We start from the raw sequence: 25,838 nt of genomic DNA on the forward strand, positions 1-25,838 counted from the left end.
ATTTTAATTTACTTACCCCAATCTTCTTCACAGTAGTCATCTTTGCTTAAGGGATACCCAAAGAAAAAATATTTCCATGCGTCCCTTTCACCTCTTGAGAGTAATATAGCAGTCTCACATAAACTTGACGCCATCCCGTATGTGCTAGTCTTTTAATTGGTGAAGAAAATCTTTTGAACATCTTCAGACATGTGCCAGCTAATCTAAGGGACTATCCCGAAACCTTCTTCGTGGTAAATACCATCCGTTGAGGAATAAAGTATGAAAAAGTATTTTTAGAAAATCTTCTTCGGTGTCTGGAGATTTGAAGGGAGGAGTCCCACATGATATCAATGCTATTTTCATCTGAGTTATCACGACGGTTGGAAAATAACTTTCTGTAACGGTATTAGAAACCAAAGGGTTTACCTTGACCTCCAGAACAGGAACCACCATTCCTTCCAGTACATCTGAATTTTAAACATTGATATCAATCTCTTGAGGATTTGAATAGAAGAGCGCAACATGGAAATTGGCATCCTTCCTGCACATCATGCTCTGGGGTTGCCGAATCATCTCCTGAAACGTCTTTCAGAATTCTGTTGACGACGATGGCCGCCTTATGTCTGACAGATCTTTTTGTAGTTTATTAATAAAAAATCACAACGGTTTCGCAAATAAATTTGTCTTCCTCAAGTCAAGAAAACTCTTTTTCTCGTAGGAAGATAAAACGCAGTATCTGCAGAAATGATATATTTGAGATATTGAAATATTTGAAGTACTGCGTTCTGGATTCCATACTAACAATAGAAAAATGTTGGAATTTGACGCTTTTTTCGTGCTTAAATTTCAGCTGAAACAAAATAAGCAATCTTGTACACTAATACAAAAGTACAATAGATGACAAAAATGCAAGAAAATGAAAAATAAAAAATTGCAGTTATTGAGCTTTACCTTCCAACGGAAGTATAACGAACCCTGTCTGGGGACTATTACGTGTAGGAAATTTTAATATATTGCTTGTTTCAGCACGCCATCCATTTTTATCCTTAAATATGTCGAAGAAAACGAATATTTATTATTTTCCCTGAGCAATAAGTTTAAGACATGATAAGTTGAAAGCAAGCAAGTAATGACGAAAGCAAAAAACACAGCTATTTCAATCATTTTAGGTATAAAAGACGCCCTAAAATCCGCAGCTTAGAGTCGGACTAACAGTAAGTCCAAAAATTTCGATTTTCCGTTTTATAGTGCTTTGTACCGCATTATCCGGCATGACGACAAATTCGGGGGTCACCAGATTTTCAATAACACTTTCCGGCATGCCGGAAAATCAAGGTTAGGAAAAAAGTTAATAGTATAAAAAAATAAATGTTCAGCTTAAAAATGAACATTACTTCTATATATCTTATTAGTAGTAATAAACAGTTTAATTTTGTAAAAATATTTACTCACAATGTCATTTGTTATTTTAACAAGAAAAATATTGTTTAATAACGAATAATTTTATAAAATTTAAATTGAAACTTAAGTAAGCAAACATTTAAGCAGTAAGTTACCGCACCTTAACCAGTGCTTAAGAATTCACCGTAGCTATTCAATAAATAAAAATTAAACTTACCCCTCTAAAAGGAACCTAAAATAATTTATTTTAAAAATTTATGAACAAATCGCAGTAACAATGATAACTTCTGAACTGTTTATTTTATTGGCATATGATTAAATCCATTGATAATGACCTACCATAAATAACAAGCACGTACTATATGCAATACACATATTTTTTGGAAAAAGGTTACTTTCGGGATTTTTTTTTTTTTTCCTTACAGTGGTTTGTTTTCTGATTGGAACTGAATGGGGAAATTTAGTTTTGTTTTATTGCAAAATAAACCTCGAATTATCCGGCATGCCGGAAAATTCAAATTTTCCGAAATACGGTATGTTGAATCCTATTCCACATCAAGCCATATGATTAAACAGTGTTAAAAGAGCCCGAGTCCAATCATTTGTACGCAACAAGCGACCGTTTTTTTCGATCTCCTCTAAAGTCGTTAAACGCGTTTTACTTAAAATTTGAGAATTTCAACTTAATCCCTTTATTTTTCACTGGCACGCATGTAAAAGAGGAAAGATGGCTCCCGGATAGCCACAAAATGCAAACCTAACAGGAATTTGATTTCTCCGCACTAAACTACAAACGCATGTGTATACAATGCACTAAATTCTTACTAAAGAGGCGGATGGCTGTATCATAAACGACGTAAGGTTTGTTGATACATGTAGCCTCAGGAAGTACAAAGTGCACGTCATTTCTGCGAAATAATCACGTCGTTTTAACCTGTTTTTTTTTTTTAATTTTAAAGGATATTTACGATTATTATTACGGATTAATGAGAGGCTACTGTATAAACAGCTTGTGCATGGTGTTCGTACTTTTAGAGGGTTATAAGGGAAAACGTTTAAATGATCCCAGGAAAAAAACAATTGAAAGCATCTTGATGAAAATTAAAAAGCAAAAGAAAATAAAATCTTTTCATGGCATGAAATTCGAAATAACCTGACAAAAAAGCACTTTTTATTCAACAACTTCGTGGATTTACTTGAGACAATTTATATAGAGTATTCTTGGTATCTTTATAATATCTTCCGAAATAGTCTCGCGTTTCTTACTGAGCTAATGTATGTTCTTTCCACATAAAAGTAATCCACCTTTTTCCCTTTCAGATTGATTTCATAGTTTTATTGCTATTTGCTCAACTCGAAGCCTAAACACAAGTGGTTGAAACAATAAACTTTGGGTGGTGATCCAATCCGTCGCAACCTGAATGAGAGATGATCAGAGACCCTCCTTTTACAGCGTACATTGTTGAACACCTCCTGTTCCTCTTCGTCACGTCTGTACCCATAATAAGTAAGTTACTTCTTTTTTTTCCCATCCAGCATAACAGCTGTATTCATTATAACTTCAAAACTTCAGAGCACTATAAATAGATTACAACCTCGATTTTCCGGATTACCTAGGGTTAAAAGTAATTCGGAGAGTTGAAAATTCAGATAATATGGGTAATATGAGAAAAAAGAAAAAAAAATCATTAACTAAATAGATTTATTGCTTATTACGATGAGAAACAATGTTTTGTAACAAAACTCCTTAATAGTGTTGGTTATATGCATATTAAATACCAAGTTGTCTATAATTAAACTCCCCTACTTTTAAGTTGTTTAGCGGAGAAACTTTCCTAGATTTTAACGAATTTTTGCAACATAATTAAGGAATGGGTATTTCTTTGAAAGAATAAAAAAATGCTTCAAAATTTCACCACCAGAGGGAGCATTTTTATGAGTTACACATTTGTTACACATTTATGATGGTTTTGAAACAAATTTTGCATCGAAACATATTCAACAGGACGGCAATCATTACCGTCTACTGTCCAACCACGGATTGTATGGAATTTTCAAACGTTTAGATAAGAGGAATCTATCTGAATGAGGGGGAAGAGTAAAAATTTGATGCTGGTATTCCGTTTATTTGAACGAGACTCTACTCCTGCAAAAGCTGGCATCGCTAAAAAATAATAGATTCGTCCATTTCCGGCTGTAAAACGGATGTTTGTCTTTCCATACAATCCGTGGTCAGACAGTACGTATGCTTTGGAAACTGCTACGAACATGAACGATAAGCTGTATTTAAGATCAGGAAAATTTCACGATTATTGCGATTTTCAAGATGTTTCAAATGGCTCTAGAACTAAAACCCACATAAGTTGAGGTTTGATGATCGGGAAGTAACATATTTAATTAAAAACCCCTCTCACTTCGAAATTTTGAACGATTTTTTTTATTCGCTTAAGCAAATTCTAATCATTTCATTATGTTGTACACAAAATTTTGGAAATTTCCGAGCAATAGTATCGTCGCTAAACATTTTAATAGGATAGCTTAATTTTGGACTCCCTGTAAAATATAAAACAAATTCACTTTTTTAAATAAATAATAGGTCTAATGTAGTAAGCAAGTATGACATTTCAATGAAGCACAGTCATGCAAACACTTTATCATCGATAGATCAAAATAAAAAGCAAATTTTTTGCGTACTTATATTTACGTGCTAACCGTCATTGTTTAAAATTATATAAAAATATGATTTTTTGATAATCTACACGTTTTATTTGCATCAACACTGAAAGTACAATTATAGTAGAAGATTAAAAATTGCAAAAGCAGTAGGCAATGCAATGAGTAATCCCTCTATATCAATAGCTTTTGAGGTGCCATCGAATTTGAGTTCGTTAATTCCCCGTCAAACTAACCATTTCCTTTTTAGTTTTGAACTTCTACGAAAGAAGTAGACTTCTTTTATGCACTGATGTGTAGGGGCTTGCATTTGACAGCCCCGAAACAGCTGTTTGCTGAGTTTTTAACTCTATTTTAATACTTTATTTGTATTTTATACACGTTGTGTCGTTTTACTCATTCCATAGCATTTTCGACTGCCTTTTTTACAGTAGCAAATATATTACGCTTTTTCTGAACATTTCTCGTAACTTGACATGTTTTATCTCATTCTTTAGGCTCCCGCTCTCACATTCCACTCCGCATCAACATGCTCCACATTCCTACCCCGGTGGTCACAGGCGATAGTGTGCGATTGCGGTGTGGCTACGAGTTAGGGAATGAAACACTGTACGCTGTCAAGTGGTACAAGAACATGGGGGAGTTCTTTCGGTACGTTCCTGCCTCTGATCCCCCGCTCAAAGCCTTCCCTCAAGTTGGAATCGACGTCGACGTGAGTGCTTTAATTGCATATTTCTGTAATTTACTATGGTTATTCTCACGAAAATGGTAGGGGAACATGGGGTAAAGTGAAACGGTGGAATATTTTTATGCTTTTAGCTCAGCCTCTCTGGTATTATTTTAACTATGTATAGTACCATATGTAGTCTATTCCAGTCAGGAAAAAAAAATACCGTCGAAAATTAAAGTGTTTAGTAATACAGGCAATTTTTAAAAAATGATATTTATATTGTAATATTTTGTTGTAAGTCAAATTATATTTTACTTATAAATGATAAAGTTATTGTTATTAACATTTTAAATATTAATTGAGATCTCTTAAAATTCAATGCAGCTTTAATTTAGTTAATATTAAGCTTATTTGTATTTTAAATAAATTGCACAATTAGTCAAGTGTATACGGGGCAAAGTGAAATAATTCGTTTCATTTACTCATTCAACCATTTAATGTGAATCACTTACGTTTTAATTTATTAATTCATTTACATTCCTTCCCTTAGTAATTCACTTATTTATTCATTCATTCACTAATTTTCTTATCAATGCATTATTTTACTCGCTCATTTATTTTTCTTCATATATTGATTTATTCATTAAATTATTAGTTGATTGCTTCAAAACCTTTACATTTATTAATTCAACCTTTTATTTACTGATTTTTTTAATCAAAAATATGTTTTATAATTGAATAGAAAATATTTCATTAAAAAAATATTTTATTTTTCGCTTTGCCCCATAAAAAACAAAAGAGAAAACTTTTCCACTTTTTTTTAAAGACTCAAACTTTCTGTCAAAATGAAAAATATTTCTTCAAAGGAAGTTTTTTAATAAAATACAATGTTCTTTCTTTATATACCGTAATTTTCAAAACAAATTTCCGATTTGTTAATTTTGAAAAACTCAGATATTTTAACCATTTTATTTTGCTTCACAATTCCCTACATATCATGCTCTATTTGGATTTCGTTTTTCAATTTTCATAATAATTTCTGCCAAATAATTCATGTCTTTATCCGTTCTGTGTTTTTTTTTTTGTGCATAACTAAACATTAATGATTTGTGCATATATACTCTATGAAGGAGTTAAATATATGTTGACCCGTTTGGGTAACATAGTGGACAATTAGGCCTTTGAAAAATTGGCCAAATCATATTAAAAAGTTATAATTACAGATGAGCATGAAAAAAAATTCTAAATTTCAATATGTTTTAACCATTTACAAAAAACTAACATAGTGAATAATTGAAATTAACTATTCAAACATAGTAATAAGACTTAGATGGTAAAAGAATATACAACGGGCTTGTCTTGAGCTGAAATAAGTTTTATTTCGTTGTTTATACGGAAAAAATGAAAAATTAATAAAATGTGTCAGAAGTTGTCAGTTGTATCTCTGATGCATATTCAAAATATTTTCAATTCACTAGATTAAAATCTGGAATTATTCGGCAATTGGAGCAAAAGCTTCACAGCCCGCTCCAGTGGGCTACTTTCCTTTTACATCTTAACGAACTCTCATTGCAGTATCTCTTTCAGTTTGTTGATGGTTCAACGTCAGACTCCAAACCTGACTCCAGTAAAATTAGAAAAAGGTTGTGCGACTCTGAAAAGTGTAACATTGTTGGTTTTAAACCATTAGATTGCCAGTGGACCCGATGATATTGAGAAAAGACCAACAATATTTATTACTGAAATCATATGCCGTAAAATAAGGCGTCTATTCTCCTTATCTTACTAACCACGATCTGGGTGCGTTAAATATGTCTCGCTGTCTGGAAACAGCTAACAGGATATTGAGATTGTACACTTCAACTATAAAACCACAAACTGAGTATCAAATCTTGTTCAAGTTTATTAATGTAGATACTCCATCCTGGTTTAGAATAAAAACCAACCATTATATTAGAGACGGAGCTAAGAATGCGTGGGAATTCCTTTTGCATCATGATTACTTGCCAAAAAGGTATCAATGTAAAAGTTGATTCCGTCAATTGCTTGAAAAGGTATATTTTATAGTTTTAATAACGCATAGTTTACAAGCTTTATGGGTAATTTTAAAATTTTCCCTCAATGAATAGAAATCTATACCCTAAATGCAGTTGCAATGTTTTGCATATTTTTCAAAGAGTATAAAAACATTGATTTTTAATCGAACTTGTTCTTACATGCAATTAGATTATATAATTAAAGACCTTGTAAATTTTGAATCTCTACCCACTTCAACAGCCACACACACACAATTTAAAAAAAAAAAAAATGTTTTTCCATTGAAATTTGGACCTCTTGCCAGAGCAGAAGAAATGAACCTAGAGATAGGAAACTTTGTATAATAACTTGTGTTAAGAGTTTGCAAAATTAAAGACAAGAGCGTTATTTCGAATTTTTCCGAATGGGGGATAAAGAGCGTGAATTCAATGGAATTTTATCGTAAAATCACAAAACCACGCCTACTTATGTGTAAAAGCGTTAGTTTTTTTTAATTTTAAAGTAGGGAGGGAATTGATCGCCTTCCCTTTAAAATTTTAAAAGACGGACCTAGTTCAAGGGGTGGACTGATGTCGTTGATGTGATAAAAATTCGAAGTATTGCAGCGTATTAGGTATATAGCTACTTTGTAATGCGTGACTCGTATTTAAGGAATATTTTTTGTAAAATTCTCAAAATTCAGACCTTTTGCCACAACAGAAAAAAATAACTCACAGGCTTGAAACATTACGCAATAGTTTGTGTTAGGAAGTTGAAAAAAAATACCGCACTAAGGCTTAAAGTTCAGCGGAATTTCAAATATTTTGTAAATTTTCTGTTTATTTGATGTTTTTCTAAAAATTTCAAAAGTTCAAGTCCCTTGCCAGAGCAGAAGACATTAGCTCCAGAGTGACGGAATCTTGTATGGTAATTAGTGTTATGGAATCGCAAATTTTCCGCACTAAAGCTAAATGCACTGAAGAAATTCGATTTTTTCTACCCACCCCTAATGTACCTAATGTACAGGGTGTTCCGTTTTAGCCTGCAAGACCTTCATTTTTGCCACCGTTAGTCCTAGAAGTATACTTAAAATTGCAAAAATGTTCAAAATCAGATGCAGAGTTAAGATATTGAAAGTTTGAAATAAAAATAAATCAAAAAATACAAAATGTAACTTTTTTTACGTGCCCCAGGTCTACTAACATATATTAAGGGAAATAATCTCCTTTGAAAAACATTTTCAATACGAAAAATTTGAAATTAGTATGACCAATATTCGCCAAGATATGAAACGCGGCGTTTTGTGACTTACACCATTTATCACTCCCGTCAATAACACCTTTTGGGGGAGAATATTGCGGTTAACAAGTGTTTAAAATTATATGTGTGCATAAAGTGTGGTTTTTCAAATAGTTCGAGGTTTTGTAGTGTCCTTTTGCGTATCACGGCATAGCATTTACATTTATTTTTGAATAGCAATGATAAATATAAATACTTTGTTTTTCTTACTTTGACGACCTGTCATTCTTGCTCAAAGGGCGCTAAGTTCCAATCGCATCTTCTGTATGGTCCCTCAAACTTTGAACCGGAATATCTTGTTGAGTTTTGGTCGCACAAATGTCAAGTTTTTTGGGGTCAGTAATAGTTTGCAATGGAGATTATTTCTTTAAATACTAGTTAGGGGACCTAGGACCCGTATAAAAAGTTAAATTTTGTATTTTTGACCCATTTTTATTTTTGCTTCAATTTTTCAATGTCTTAATTCTGCTTGCGATTTTGAACATTTTTGCTGTTGGAACTACACATCGAGAAATAACGGTTGCGAAAAAAAGGTCTTGAAGGTTAAAACGGAACACACTGTATATATACAGGGACTGCATAAAAAGTAATGATACTGAGCTGAGTTCTAAGAATGTATTGCAGATAATAATACTCACACCTAAAATTCTTCAAACTAAGACCCTTGGCCTATCATACACTTATCCCAGCGAGTCTTCTAAGCTCTGAAGTCTGCTTCCAGAATGTTTTTTTAAAAGTCTTGTACCAGAGCGCTCACGGCCTCCAGAGTTCCATCGTGATGCCCTTTCAATGATGTTTTCATCTTCGGGAATAAAAAGAAATCGACCGGAGCTAAGTAGTGGCTGTAGGCGGGCTGGGGAAGCGTAGAGTACCATTATTGACCAGGAAGTCTTGGAGGATGAAGTAAGTGTTTCCAGCATTTCTCAAGATTTCAGCGTTAATGCTGTGAACGGTCATTTTATTCAGAAAAACTTCATCTGCAATCATTCTCACACTTAACTGGCTGCCCGAATTTATCACAACACGCACATGAGTCGCATTTCCGTCCATTCTGCTGGTTTACGGACATCCTGTTTGAGATGCATCCTCAACGCTCTCAAGGCCATCTTTGAAACACTTACGCCTTTAACAAACAATTTTCTCCGAATGCTTGCTGACAGACATCTAAAAACTCTGACACATATCTAAAAACTCTGAGGTCGATTTACCAAGTTTCACCCAAAACTTAATCGCGTAACGCAGCTCAAATGTTCTTTGCATTTCGGAGCCGGAACCGACGTTTCCAACAGAGCCACACTATAACGACCGATGCTGCCCGAACAAAGACTCCCACGCGACTGCGGACCATAGTGAGTCCCACCAGTAACCCCTACCACCAACCTTACAACCTTACCCATTTTGTGCGTTTTTGGGAGGTACTGTCGCATCAGGAAAAAATTAGTCTCATTACTTATTATACAGACCCTATTATATATATATATATATATATATATATATATATATATATATATATATATATATATATATATATATATATATATATATATATATATATCCACACACTATATAGAAAAACATTTTGGAAACATTACCATTGTTGGAGAAGCAAGCTTACCATTGAAATCTTATTTCACAGCTTATATGTGCTTGGAAACATAAGATCAGACACTCGTAAGTCATCTTTCCAGCAAATTAAAAGCTGGATCTGAAAAGTTAACTTCCTATTTTCTGAGGCATAAACGACTTTATTTGCTGAAATACGAGTGAGAAAAGCTGGTTTGCAGCGCAAAAACAAATATTGGCGTTACACCAATGAAACAATCTCTTCTATTTCAACCCAATTAATAACGAGCTTCTTCAAGGTAAAACATCAAGCTACCAGAGTCACATTGTATCAGATATTTTAAATTAAATTTGATAATATTAGGAAAAATTAGTGAACAGTTAAATACTGCCGTCGGGAGGTAAAAGGTATAATCTGCAGAATTGAGTTATCGAGATATTTGAAGAAACAAATATTTATTACATACCAACAACAGAAAATATTTGAATTAGGCGTGCATTTTTTGCTTTATTTTCAGAAGAAACCAAAAAAGAAAGCTTGCATAGTAAAGATAAAGTAAAAAAGATGGTAAAAAGGAAAAATTTGCAGTAACTGCATATTACCTTGCAAGGGCAGAATGCTATTTATGATTAAAGTGAAAAACAACGTAAATAAAGCACAAATATTGCCATATGACCCCATTGATTGCCATAGCAACTGGGGTATTTATGGCATCTGCTGCAAGTGTGGACTTGGTTACGTTGGACAAACTAAACGTGCTCTCAAGCACCGTCTGAAAGAGCACGAATACTATGTTAAATATAAAGAACTTGCTCGTTCTTACATCGCTCAGCATTGTTGGACTACTTGCTCGTTCTTACATCGCTCAGCATTGTTGGACTTCTGGTCACTGTTTTGATTTTTCATCTGTAAAGATTATTTGTAAATGCTCTTCGGTTTACGACCTCGATATCTGGGAAGCTTACTATATTTGGAAAAATTATCATTCTCTTGTCAATGATTTTTCCAGCACTCAATTTTTTTATGATATTTGGAAGCAATTTCTATAATTGCCTTTCCTGTTTCTTCGGTGTCTCGCACTCTTTTTGTCTCCTGGCTTCTGATTGGTTGTCTCTCCCCCTGCTTTGAGTCCGGAGTGTACTTGCTGTTCGTTGATTGGTTGTTTGTTGTCTTGTTCCTGTATTCTTATTGGTTGGCCCTCTTTGGTATAAATACCGGTGCTCATTTGGTTCTTCTCAATTCTCTCGCAACTTTTGGTTGTGTTAGTGAGCTTTCTGCACTGATGAAGAGGCTCCATTGTAGCCTTGAAATAGCTATATGCTGTATCTTCTCCAATATTTGTGTTTTATTTACGTTGTTTTTCACTTTAATCATATTTTAGCACAAAGCTTATATGATAATTTTTCATAGAATGCTATTTAGGGGTACTTTTGTTCCATCATGTATAAGGAAATTTTTCGCAAAGGCACATAACATCCAAACAGTAATTGATTTGAATTTATAGCATAATGCAATGTTTTTATTACACAGATATCCAGGTCAGACAATAGCACAGTATATTTAAGGAACTTGAGTCTGGAAAGCTTTGGCAACTACACGTGTCAAGTATCCACGGATAAACCATTTTTCCGATGCGTCCAAACCACAAGGCCACTTGAAGTAGTAGGTGAGTATTTGTTTTTAAATTTGTTATCCTGAACATTTTGAGTATGAGTTTAGTTTACTAATTTATACATTTCACTTTGGAGTTGTTTCTGAAGCATCTGAGAAGTTAAAAAGATGTGAGACATTGAACTTTGCTGAAGAATGTTTGTGGTAGTTCGATACCTTAAACTAGCAATTTTACAACTCCTAGTTGCTCCTTGACTTACAAAGACGTCTCGAAGACGTTATTTATTTAGTGTTCCACTGTAAACTGACTGAGAAGTCTTATTTTATGCGTCATTACAGACTCTTTGACGTGTCCAGGACGTCATACTATGTCAAGGTGTTAATGAACTTAATTTTTGAACAGTATTAATTTTAAACAGTGCCTGATAACACACTCACTAAACTGAAACTTTTACATGCATTGAAAAAGTTGGCCTGTGTTTATCTTAAACACGGTAAAACCTTATTTCGCTACCCAAACTGTTACTGTCGTTTTGCTGAAAATTCGAAGGAAAGTTGCCGATCACTAATTTTGCTAGTTTTGACTTAGTTGTTAAACTTTCCTCAATTAATTTTAGTTCTTTTTTCTCTTCAAACGAAGAACTTAGTTTCATCGCGCATCAAATACCCGCTGACAAAACAAAAAATAGATTTAGTCGACTAAATTTCTTTACTGAATATCCGCTATGGAAATAATATTAATTTATGTCGCATTGTCGAATTAGTTCATCGAAATTCTCCGTGCTAAAAGCTTTGCTGGAATGAAATGTGTGTAATTTATGGTCGGAATTCTAGCCGAATAATACGAAAATTCCGTCGGGAAAATAATTCTTTGGAAACATATATTTTTACATCAACTCCAGAACAAAGAATACAGTGAACTTTGCAAAAACTGTCGCCTACGCAAAACTATCACACATTTTAAAACAAGATCTTTTTTGCCAGTAACTAGAACAATGGGGTTTTTGTTTCATCAGGTGACTGTTTACTTTCAGAATTATCCGTAATTTCGTTCGACAGAATATTAAAATTTGTTGCATGTAATGACTTTTTTTTTCGCTTTTACAATTCAAGATAATGCATAAACGCAACTGTAATTGAGTGTCTAAAAGAAGGTGCTATTTTAGAAACATTTGCTAAACCAAATGTTTCTAGATTATTTATAATTATAATCATTTTGAGCTGTATTGATATCATTTGCACCAAAACAAAGCACAACAATGTATAAAAATCCATCATACTAAAAATTTTTACTCAGCAAAAAGGCAGTCTAGACATAAATAATGATAATAAATGTATGCAGTAAAAGCACACAAGATAGAAGTGAAACATTTATAGATTTTTTCCTTAAGTTCTAATCTTCCGCACTTGTTCTTTCTGCTCCTGACTTAGCATATTTACAGCAATTTCGTATATTTCAATAAAGAAAATAGATTATATGTACAATGATAAAACTAAACAATGCTCTGAATGTGCTTTCAACTGTGGCAAACAACAATGTAAAATCATAGTAATTATAAAGTTAATTTTGTAAATAAAAGTTAAAAAACAAATTTTGAAGCTGAACTTAAACAATGCGGATTAAACTTTTAAACAGGTGATTATTTTTGATAGAAAGAAATCGTCAAAGCTGCAGACGGATAGCTCAGTGATTAGCGCGTTCAAGTGCCAACAAAGTGGACCATGAAGTAAGAAAAACAACGTTAAAAAAAAGCACAAATTTGCCAATTACAGCAGACACATGATTCGGCGTTGCAGGGAACGCCTTTTTCAATGCAAAAGAAATGAGCTTATGGATGAAAAGACATCCGACAAAAGGGCTATCCATAAACTCATTACGTTTGCATTGAAAAAGGCGTTCCCTGCAACGCCGAAACACGTGTCTGCTGTAATTGGCAAATTTATGCTTTTTTTAACGTTGTTTTTCTTACTTCACTGTTCAGCACAAAGGTATTTATTTATCTCAAAGTGGACCATGGTTCGAAGCCCTGGTCCACCAATATTCTTTTCAGAATTTTTTCTAAAATATAAATTGAATTTTTTGTTTTTTTAATCTTTTATTTTCAAAAAATTAACGATTTATGTAAGGAGGAAAACAGCGTTCTGATTTAATTATGCCGCAAGTAGATATTATTTCATTTAAATAAATATTACATTTAAGATGCATTTTTCTTTAATTTTTTCGTTTAAGTTTCGAAAGCCGGAGCCCGGATAGCGCAGTGGTTAGCGCTTTCGGCTTGGGATCAAGTGGGCCGGAAATCGAAGCTCTGATCCGCCGAAGCTCTTATCAGTTCTTTTTTTTTTTTTTTTTCTAAATTCTAAACTCATTTTTCTTAAATCCGTTATTCCCCCCCAAAAATGATTAATATAAAAAAGGAAATAGTGATTCGGATTAAATTACGTCGCCAGCATATTTTATTGTATTTAAATAACTATTATAATTAAGATGATTTTTTCTTTCATTTTTTCGTTTAAGCTCCGAAACCCAGCGTTCGGGTTACCGACCAAGTGGACCGAGGTACGAAGCCCTGGTCTGCCAAAGTTTTTCTCAGATTTTTTTTTTTTCAAAATATAAAACTGATATTATTTTTTTAATCCCTTTTTTTCCAAAATTAACGATTCGTATAAGGAAGAAAACAGTGTTTTGATTTAATTATGCCACGAGCAGATTTTATCGTATTTAAATAAATATTATAATTAAGACGCATTTTCTTTCTTTTTTTTTTTTTTTTTTTTCGTTTAAGCTCCCAAACCCGGAGCCGGATTGCTCAGTGGTTAGCGCATTTGGATTGCGACTAAGTGGACCGGGGTTCGAAGCCCTGGTCCTCCGAAACTCAAATTCATTCCGCCGTTCAAATTATCCGAAGTGCAAAAAGCTAGCGCAATTTGGTTTTCTAAATTTAAAAAAAAAAAACTTTTTTTTTTAATCCCTTAATTTCCAAAAGTAACGCTTTATATAAGGAGGAAAACGGTGTTCTGATTTCATTACATCGCGGGCTGATATTATTGTATATAAGAAAATATTGCATACAGCCATAACTAATTGTTATGCTCCTGCAATGTCACAAATAGCGAAACTTAATTTCACTGCCTGCAAATTTTTATGGGTCTGTAAAAATTTCCTACAAGAAGTGTTTAAATTTGAAATAAATTCACATTGTTGTGCAATGTTATGGTACAACAATTTTGATACAGTCTTGAAAGTCTCACAAGTATTATTAATTAATATGAAAATATCCGTCGAATACGACAGTCTTCGCTTAAAAAGATAAACGGCACTAAAAGTTAAGTACCGAAAAAGGTGAGTCGTCTAGCCGCCGATGACTGCGGCTTCCCGGGAAATATAGCATTGTTGCGGGGAAAATTTTAAAACCAAGAAACATGAATGGTATTATACAGATACAATGTACACAATGAGTACCTATTAACCAGATTTTAATAAATCAATTATAAAAGTTATTTAATGTGTGATGGTTTTTTTTTCAGCATTTTTTAATCAAAAGAGCCCGAACAAACTGTTGAACCAAATTTAACTGCTTTTTAATTGTTAATAGTTTGTAGCAATGAAATGTCTCATAAGAACTATGTACGAGTAAAAATTAAATATCCGTCGTTGCAAGTAAGGCAATGTATCTAGCGGTGCAATAACGTTGGAAACTTGCGGACTTTTACTGGAAATACACATAGAAAATGTTTTCTTGGAAATTATATCCATATACGTGAGTAGAATGTATTTATAAATATAAATAGAGTTTGAGATAGAAATAGATAGATACATTCGTCAACGGCTATATAATGATAAATATAGAGACGTAATTAGGAGAGATAAATATAGAGATATAACTTATTTATTAATTAATAAATAAAATAATAAATTGAAACATTTAGAAAAAAAATTTCGAAATATACAGAAAAGTAAAATTACATTGATAGTTGTAGATAAATACAGAGGAATGCATATATATTAGATAAATTTAAGTCGATAGAGGTACAAAGATATTTAGTAAAATAATATTTAGACCGCCAACAAAGTTTTTTTGAGAAGACGCTGAAGACGGCAGTCATGGCATGAAAAAGGGATGCCATAAAAAGCAAATTGCACCAAAATGCGAGATGTCTAGCTCCCGAAGACAGCTAGTTATAAACATATTTATGTATAAACTCTAAAAAATATAAATGGTTTAATCTATAAAAAAAAAATATTTAAAAAAATACTGCTAAGAACCATTATTTAACTGGAAACTCGAAACATTGCAGTAATTCAATTTCTGAGGAAAAAGAATCATGTTCGCAAATCATTTGTTTTTAATGGTCAAATTACAATTTCTTATTTAGCAGTTCATAAGCTTACGAAATTTTCCAATTAATGTTTTGCGCATCTTAAATTACTTTTGTTCTTTCATTCAAATAAAATCTTGCATACGTTATGAAATACATTTTTTTTTTTTAAAGTTTTGTAGCTTATATACCGTTTATTACATTCGAACTAATATCTCTTTGCAGTACCACCTTCAGATGGCCCCGTTTTAATGGAGGAGAAGTCAGATTACGAACTGGGAGACAACGTCTCCATCCTCTGCAATTCAGGGAAGTCCAAACCTGCTCCAGACCTCAAGTGGTACATCAACGACCAATTGGTAAGATCCATTGTAGTATGAAAGAAGAGTAGATGTTGTTATTTTAGTATCAAAACCAACATAATATCATAAAACATTATTACATAAGCTTTGTGCTACAATAATATTGATGTGAAAAACGAACATAAATAAAGCACAAATTCTGAAAAAAATACAGCATATATCTATTTCAAGGCTACAATTGAACCTCTTCATCAGTGGAAAAGCTCGCCAATACAACCAAAAGTCGCGAGAGAACTAACAATAACCACGTGGGCACCGGTATTTATACCAAAATGAGGCAACCAATAGGAATTCAGGACCCAAAACATCAAACAACCAATCAGCAAGCGACAGGGTCAACCCCGGACTCAGAGCAAGGGGGAGAGACATCCAATCAGGGGAAAGGAGACAAAAAGAGTGAGAGACAACGAAGAAACCGAAAAAACAATTATAAAAATTGCTTCTAAAAATCATGAAAAAATGTAGTGCTGGAAAACCCATTGACTGGAGAATGAGAACTTTTTCAAATATAGTAAGCTTCCCAGAAATCGAGGTCATAGACCGAAGAACATTTACAAATAATATTTGCAGATGAAAAATCAAAACAGTGGCCGGAAGTACAACAATGCTGAGTGATTGAAGAACGAGTAAGTTCTTTATGGTTAAAAGTAGTTTTCTTGCTCTTTCAGACGGTGCTTGAGAGCACGTTTAGTCTGTCCAACGTAGCCAAGTCCACACTTGCAGGAGATGCTATAAATACCCCAGTTGCTATGGCAATCAATAAGCTGCTTGAAGTTTGTAAACTGTATCTTATTTACATGAGAAAAAGCTATAGCGAAACCAAACTTCTTAAATCTTTGCAACTTGATGACTAACCTTTGAATAATAAGGCAAAACTATAGTATAGGGAGCATTGGAAGCAGAAACCTTGCCAGAATGAGGGGGCTTAATAAGTTTATTATAAATTTAATCAATAATGCTAGCAGACCCACGATCGAAAGCCACTTCTTTAACGTAAGAAAGTTCAGCATTTGAAGAATTGGAGGAAGAACAGATGTTCAAAACACAAAAGCCTTGAACGATGCCAACTTTTGGTTTGGAGGATGAGAAGAGCTTCGTGAGGGGGTAGTGTAACAGCAAAAGGCTTACGAAATACCGAAGTTATAAATCCATCATTACTTTTCGTAATAAAGACGTTCAAAAAAAAAAAAGAGAACATTCAGTTTCCATTTCAATAGTAAATTGGATGTAAGGATCAATAGAATTTAGAGTAGAAAGTAAAAGATCACTATCAACATGGTTTTGGCCAATTAAAACAAAGTAACCATTAACATAACGAACATAGAACGGAAACGTTATGGTTTCAAAACGTTAAGCTACAAAATAAGGCATATAAATATCACTTAAAATAGGACTCAAAGGATAACCCATTGCTAAACCTTCAGATATGAGAAAGTAAATAACATTAAACACAAAAGTATTCTACTTAAGACAAACACGAGTAAGGGAAACAAGTTCATTAATCTCAAAACTAGAAAAATGATGCTTTTGGAGTCTCAATTTAAGACAATCCAATGCCCCAATAACCGGTACATAGTGAACAGTGACTTCAAGTCAAAAGAAGTTACCGTTAAGCGAAGAGGCTTAAAATTAAGTAACTTCTAAACAAAATCAACGGATTTTTTGACAATACGGGAATTGCTAATCAAAAGAGAAGAAAAATGGAAACTAAATCCTTAGCTAGTTTATATGAAGCAGTACCAATGCTTGAAACAATATGCCTAAGAGGAATGTCGGGTTTATGGACCTTTGGTAGAGCATAAAACTTGGAAAAATGTGAAACAGAAGGAGTTAAAGACTTTTAGTTTAACTTTTTGAAGACTCACTGCTGATAGGAGAAGATTTCATATTTTTAATACGGTTAACCTCTCTAGTACTAAGGTCTTTGTGAAGCGTCACATTAGGACCTACCTCAATTAACTCATTACATTTATCTAAGTATGAACTTTTGTCAAGAATAACAATTTTGGCGCCTTTGTCAGCCTTAGTAACAACTAGATCAGGATCAGAACACAAACGTTTGATGGAAGAATTATCATGCTTGCTAAAAGTATTTGAAGTCAATTTGGAATTAAAATTCTTAGTATTGTCAATGATATGCCTAATAGAATCTTTTTAAGAAGCAGTGAGAGCACTAAATCTAAAAGCTTTCTCAATTGGACACATGCAGCCTATTCCAGTCAGGAAAAAATACCGCCGAAAATTAAAGCGCTTGGTAATACAAGCTATTTTTTAAAAAATAATACTCATACTGTAATATTTTGTTGTATGTCAAAAATTATTTTTGAAAATATAAAATCGAGGTTATTGCTATTAACATTTTAAATATTAATTGAGACCCCTACATAATGCAGCAGGGGCATTCCACGGTATTTTTGACATTATGTAGAGTCCGTAACGTGACCTTTTTTTGCCATAACTTTTTAATTTACCGTTTGATTTTCAAATTATTTTATTTTGAACTGGTGTGTTGGTAGGAAAAGATCAAAATAAAATAATATGCTAATCAAACAGTAAATTAAAAAGTTATAGCAAAAAAGGTCACGTTACGGACTCTGCATAAATGTCAAAAATACCGTGGAATGCCCCAGCATTAATTTAGTTAATATTAAGCTTATTTGTATTTTAAATTAATTGTACAATTAGTCAAGTGTATACGAGACAAATTGGATGGGCAAAGTGAAATAGTTTGTTTCATTTACTCGTTCAATCATTTAATGTGAATCACTTACGTTTCCATTTATTAATTAATTCATTTACATTCCTTCATTTAGTAATTCACTTATTAATTCATTCATTCACTAATTTTCTTGTTGATTCATTCTTTTACTTGCTCATTTATTTTTCTGCATATTTTAATTTATTTATTTAATTATTTGTTTATTGATTCATTATCTTTTCATTTATTCATTCAACCTTTTATTTACTGATTCTTTTGATCAAAAATATATTTTACAATCGAATAGAAAATATTTCGATAGAAAAATATTTTATTTTTCATTTTGCCTCAAAAAAGAAAAAAAAAAGAAATTTTTCCAATTTTTTGAAGACTCAAATTTACTACCCCCCCCCCCCCCAAAAAAATACTGTTTCAACGCTAGTTTTACTATAAAATACAATGTTCTTTCTTTATATACTGTAATTTTCAAAACATATTTCCGATTTGTTCATTTTGAAAAAACCTCAGTCATCTTAACCATTTCACTTTGCCCCGCATTCCCCAACTTATTTAAAGCAATTTCTTGCTCACTCTAAGGCACTATTTTATATTTTTGTCCCTTTCTACACATTCCGTACATTTTTCATTACATTTTAGATCACAGACGCTAATAGATGCATAACCTTTCTTAACATTTGAAAGTAAATTTTTTGGTACTTTTCCGTTGCAATTACATCACTTGACTTTCCAACTTTTTTACTTTATCTTAGCAAAAGTATAAAAATTGCATTTACGTTGTCGCCAAACTTGCTGTTTTTTTTTTCTATTTTAACATTTTAATGAAACTCTGAACGCTAATTAATAAATCCACTCGTATATTTAGCGATCAACTTAACATTTTGCTTTCATTTTTTTACTTATTTGGCGGATTATTTGAATCGAATGTTGCACGTCACTAAATGGCATGTTTGATTTTTAGCGGCTTATATCATATTTTACCTATTTTCTCTACTGTTAGCTGGATTTTGTCTCCTTTTAATGAACCTTTTGATAAGTTTTCAAAGGCTAATTTTGTTTGAAAGTCCCTTAAAAAAGGAAATAGCATATAATATCCTCAAACAAGTAGTTTCCATGTAACTTTCACCAAACCTGGCGGCAATGAATAAGATGAAGACTAATAGCCTAGATTAAGTAATTTACCAATTACGGAAACAGAGACCTGTCTCAATGTTTACCATAGTTGTATATATCTGTAGGAATGCCTGCATTAAGTTTAATAAGATTTGTTTAATATGTTTTAAAAGCAATATATGTTTAAGTTGCAGTTAAGTTAAGTTGCAATATATGATTAAGAAGCATTGCTTTTAACGCCCATACATGAGTACACGCACCCATTTTTTTGGATTTATTTCATATCATACATTATGTAATTGACGTAAAAACAATAGTGTGTGGTCCACACTATAATTGGGGCAACCTATCCTTTCAGCATTTGTGTGGAGTGATCACGATCTGCGTAACCTTGAAAACGCTGCTGGGTTAGGTTTGACCCAAGTGTAAAGTTTCTTACTTCATAGATTGAATCTGCTTAGTTTCATTTATTTATGTAAGTAAATAAGGCAACATCTGTTTTCAAAGAGAAATGATTTCACTAACTTCGATTAATACTGCCTTCGTGTAATTTACAGGCTCCATCTTCGTTATCTGATCGGGAGACAGTGGTTTACCCAGATCAACTGGAGAGTTCCAGTCTCGCCCTCCGGTTCCGACTGCGGCCGGATGTTATTCACGATGGGAAAGTGGTGCTCAAATGTGTAGCCTCCATTAATCACATACGTGCCGTCACCATCAAAGAGATACGTGCACACGGTAGGTGACAAATTCCTGAAATATAAAATATTTTAACTTTAACTTTCTTGATGCAAGATTACTGCAGACTTTCATAATTTAGTTATATCTCATTGTGTACAACAAAATGTGTACAATGGGGGAGTTCAAAAAAAATTTTTTTTCAGCTAGAGTCAAGGAATCGCCTTATTTGTCTTAGACTTACTAATAGTATTATGCTGTAAAAGTTTTAGCTTCTTACTCAAATTTTAAGACGGTGCTCAATGACCAATTAATTTGACATTTGCCGTAGCATAGATAATGTTACAAGTTTAAAAACATTGAATTTCCCCAGCTGTTTTTTTTTAAATTATTTTATTGCAATGTATATGCGTATTACTAGAGTATATTGCTTTATGTAGTGTTGTTTTTTCAGTTCAATGTATTTTCTAACCTCCCGCTCCATATACTTATTAAGTTTGGGAGATGGGGTTGAGCACCCTAATTCAGTTGAAATAGGAAGTTAAACTTCTTCCAGTATACTACTATCCACAAGTCTGAAAATGTTGAGGAGAAACTTTTTTTGCATGTATTTTTGAACCATTCTAGTGTACAGGGTGTAAAACATTTTAAGTTGAATCTTTTATACTTATTAGATATAAAATAAATTTTTAAAGCACTTTCAAGATGTCGAATTACAAATTAAATCAGTTGTACACATCAGTTGTACATCAGTCTTTAACAGACAAACTTATTTACTAGTAAAATGTGTCTCATTGCGTAAAGCGATAATGTACATTTAACTAATAAAGTACATAACTAATTTGATCCTAAAGAAGATTCTATTTCATGCGTAAAAATAAAGATAGAGCGGATTTTGGCTATTTTTTGATCGACATCGGCATCCTAAATTTCAATGGACGTAGGTCAAAGTCAAATGCTGTATAGGGGGGTGAAAACTATTTTTATCTTATTTAAATGATTTAATTTTTATCGGAAAATGACATCTATAGTATGCCGTTTTTGTAACAAAATTAACTGAACAGTTGGTCAGTTATTTCTCAAGAAATCCATAAAAACGAGAATTTCTGGACGTGTCGCAAAATTTTTGGTATTTATGATAAATACTTAAGGGTATCAGAAGTGAAGTGAAAAAATAACCTTATGATTAAGTTTTAGGAGGGTTTGTTCGTTAAACTAGCTTTTCAGTCGATAATCTAGACAAAAATGAATAACAGTAGTTGAATATTTTGTAGTAAGTTACCGCCCTAAAGCCAGGACTAAGGCAGAAATACTTAAAATACATCACCAGCTCAGTTATTCCATCCGAGCACGAAACTGCTGTCCTCGGATGGAATAACTGAGCTGGCGTTGTATTTTAAGTAGTTGAATAGTTGAAATGTTAAATAATGTGGACAATTGGTAATAAAGTGTTCAATACAGGAATTCATTTCGTTATTTTTCAAAAAAAAAAAAAAAAAAAAAAGATAATAATAATAATAAATAAATTCTCAGCGAAAAAATTTACTATGATTGAATAGTCTTTTCTTTGGGACATTTTTTTTTTTTTGAGATTTAAAAAATACATTTCTTTTTATGGTATTTATAAAAAATAACGTCTTTAGTTATTAACATATTCCCCTATAGAAGGGTTCATGTGATCAAGCTTTGAACACATAGAAGACAATTAAAAATGCTGGACAAGTGTAATAGTTCAAAGAAAAACTTGTTCATATGAAACATAATATTCGTATATACCAATTATAATGAAAGGTTTATTTCCTATAGTGTGTCAGTTTAAAACATGCAGTTAATGTGTCATTAATAGAATATTTTTCGGCAAATATATAACTGCTTACTGACAAATTTCAGCATCGTAGTCGGTTCTCCTCACTGGATACACACGAAAAATACTTGTAAGGCTCCGAGTAAAAAGAATATTTTATTGCGTAATGATAGAGTACGATAATATGTTTTAATATGATTTCAACTTCAGTTTTTAAGGAAATCAAAATAGTTTGTGTCATTTTTACTGTCTGTTACTATTATGTAACACTTAATTTTTGATCAAATATTAGGGAAAAAACTATTAAAATTAAATGAATGAACAAATGAGCTAATATTAAATCCTAAGAATAATATGTAACTAAAAATTTACAAACTGATTATAGAAAAATAATAATTATACACATTTACACATTTTTTAGCACATTTTTTGTAACTTGCACATTTTTTAGCACTTAGTATGTTACACTAGTATTAATATTACGGATGGGGGTATGGGAAAATTGCACATTCACATTTGCCCCAGGATGTTCCGTTCAAAAGTGCTTTATCACCTTCCTTATAACTAGTTCGCAAAAGTTAAGGATTCTTAATTTATTTAAAATTTTAAATATTGTCATATATTTACTTAAATGTTTATATAATGATTTACAATAATTAAGTTTAGCTTAGTAGTTAGTTAAAAATATGTTATCACGTGAAGAAGACTAGTAATAAAACTACATAAAACACCCAATAATACAAAGAAGATATCACCACTGGAACATAAAATGACTCAGTGCTCTAAAAGTTACAGCAAGAGGATGGATAGATACTGCCATTACTTGAGAACTTTTCAATACTTTTTGCTTGAAGTAATTTTAGGGAAACATACCATGTTGACGTGTGAACTCCTTTCCTCTACTTGTTGCAACTTAACCACTGTTATAATTAGGCTTTCCAGACGTCCCGGTTTGCCCGGGACAGTCCCGGTTTTCAGACAAAATCCCGGCATCCCGGTCGGTTTACTTCATGTCCCGGTAAAAAAAAATTTTGACTAGAAATGACCAAAAAAGTCTAAAAACAATCACTGTGAAGGATTAATCAGGAATATTACTTGCAAAATTAATATCAGATTAGCTTGCAAGGATTTTTATGAGATCAAACCAACAAAAGTGTTTCGAAGCACTAGCAATTAAACGTACACGTACATGTTGTTCAAATTTTTATTCATCATTCAACTTACTAAATAATTTTAAAATACTAACATGCAAAAAATTAAATCCTTAAATTTATCTGCTTACGTCGTTTATTATTACACCTGGTTTAGGTTCATAACTAGTAAAACCATTTATTAATAGCATTTAGAATGAACTACCCTCTACAACGCTAAAAAAACAGCCAGGGGTGTGTACCATTTTCAATAGTCACGAGCTGTGGGGGGGGGGCATTACGTTGTCCCGGTTGAACATCTAAGAAATCTGGAAAGCCTAGTTATATTGCTTTCATTTTTTTCCCACAAAGATAACGATTTTATTTGAGCCACAAAATATTTTAATATCTTCTGTTCAACAATTCATAAGTGAATTTACTCTTTATGGTTTTCTATTTCAGGAGTAAAACAAGCAGAATCTTACATATGGCTCTTATGGGCGGCAGCGATAATGGTTTTATACTTCCAGGCGTCACAGACAAAACATCCGTTGTGAAATCATCCCCGAAGAGAATCCTTTGAAATAAGCCAAATTGTATGAAAACACAAGAAAAATACATTTGTAAAGCAGTTTCTCTACGACTGACATATTTATACGACTGACTGTTGACTGACAGAGGCATCTTCAATGTCCAGGGAACAGCGAAGCGCATTTGAATGTTGTATGCTTATGTGCCTTGATTTGCCTGTTCCCCAAATCCATCCTTTCTATTATTCCCGAGACCTGCAATATAGCTCAAAAGAGAGGCGCAAAGGACGGAAGGACTATGAATAGATACTTTGCACAAGAAAATCGATGTCACTCCAGACACTTGTTGATTTTTTTGAGAAAACTAAATTAAAGGATGAAGTTTTTAAATTATGTTTATAATTCATACAAAGATTGGGATTATTAGTGTGAATTAGATAAATATTCTTACGATGACAGTCACTTCAGGCATTAAACTCGTTGACAGCTTATCGTCGTTATTATATTTTAATTGACATCGGTTGGAAGGCTTGGTAAGGCGCTGACCTCCTGCATCGGGTTTCACGAGTTCTGATCATCAGTTGTCAGTCTGTGGCTTTTCGAGACGCAGAAAATCGTCAGCGTCCCTGTCGAATCATAATGCGGCGTGTTAAAGGTCTTTGTTTTTTTAACCTTGAATGCAATAGGAAAAATTAAATTCCTAGTGCTCTTTTGCATCGAAGAGAGCCCAGATGCCTCCATCTGGTGGGGAACTCAAATTATCTGTGCCATTGACATCGGCGACTTAATGGTGGCACATGAAAGACTGGTTGACATATCGGGGGATCAAACTAGATCTGCAAAAGGCTAAATAGCCTTATTCCCTTACCTTAATAGCCTTATCTTTCACAAGGACAATTAGGTAGGAAAAAAAGGATATATTATTTGATGCATGCATTTTGGTAACATTTACACTTCGTTCAAAAGGCATCACTACAGCTACCACAATCAGAAAAACACATCATATTGAAGGAGTAATTCATAGTTTCTCAGTAATAAAAAAACGATGTTCGTCCCATACACGTAATGCGCAATCTCGAAAAGGTAGGTTAAAGTCACCAGTAACAGACAAGGGTTCAGTAACAGACAGTCAGTTTTGGATTGTTAATAATAAGCCTTTAAGGCGGGTTAAACTGATGTTGCTATGGCCCATGAACACGGGGAAACCATCTAGTGTTAGATTTAATTACTAGAGTGAATTTTGTGAGCCAACTGGTATTTGTGAGGATGTGCTGGAAGATTATGTAAAGTTACCACGAGGTCAGCTGATGTTTCATGTTCATAAGAATTTAATAAGGCTTAAGTTCTAAAAATAGAGAACTTTTGCACATTTTGAAGAGAAAAGGGAAATTTGGTGTATTACTCTTAATGTCTTCAGGCTGTCTGTTCCTGGGAATCACTAGATCGATGTCTGATATCCATCTGATTTTTCGGAATATGTTGCTGGTGGTCGGAGCTTTTTTCGAATTTGAGCTAATAAAAATAAAATTAACTAATTCAGAGGATCCAGAAGGAGCCAAACGTTAGACGAGATATAGTTGCATGAGAGAAAAATGGTTTTAAAAGTTTAAATACATTAAAAGCGCTCGGAAAATTGAGTTAACCTGAGAACGACGTCTTAGGCATGTCTGTCACTGGTGCCGTTACACTAAAATGAAGTTACATTGAGCGTTTTCAAGCAAAAGATGAATAAGAACTGAAATGTGAGTTGCACAAAGGCAAGTTATCCACAGAAAATATTGAAATTGTTAACTTTGATGTTGGAATTACATGGTTATGCAGGTTTCAATTCACGTTTAAGCCTTTGCTCTAGGTACTCCTTTCTGATAGGGACAAACGCGTAATCAACCGACATCGTAATTCTAGCGCAAACAGTCCTCCACTGATAACGTTTCGTAATTGTAGCAAAACATTCGAATATGTCCATTGATAG

The 25,838-nt window shown here is 33.0% G+C and overlaps 1 protein-coding gene across 1 annotated transcript; it reads left to right on the forward strand.

Annotated features, from left to right (window-relative positions):
- The first annotated feature begins 2,784 nt into the window (after positions 1-2,784).
- LOC129224935 (cell adhesion molecule 2-like) lies at positions 2,785-23,893 on the forward strand. Its single transcript, XM_054859484.1, has 6 exons — positions 2,785-2,890; positions 4,554-4,768; positions 11,136-11,271; positions 15,759-15,892; positions 20,282-20,462; positions 23,799-23,893. The coding sequence occupies exons 1-6, from the start codon at positions 2,812-2,814 to the stop codon at positions 23,891-23,893; spliced, it is 840 nt and encodes a 279-aa protein (XP_054715459.1). The 5' UTR covers positions 2,785-2,811.
- The last annotated feature ends 1,945 nt before the right edge of the window (positions 23,894-25,838 follow it).

This window comes from Uloborus diversus, chromosome 6 (genome assembly GCF_026930045.1).
Source record: "Uloborus diversus isolate 005 chromosome 6, Udiv.v.3.1, whole genome shotgun sequence".
In the NCBI taxonomy this organism is placed as follows: domain Eukaryota; kingdom Metazoa; phylum Arthropoda; class Arachnida; order Araneae; family Uloboridae; genus Uloborus; species Uloborus diversus.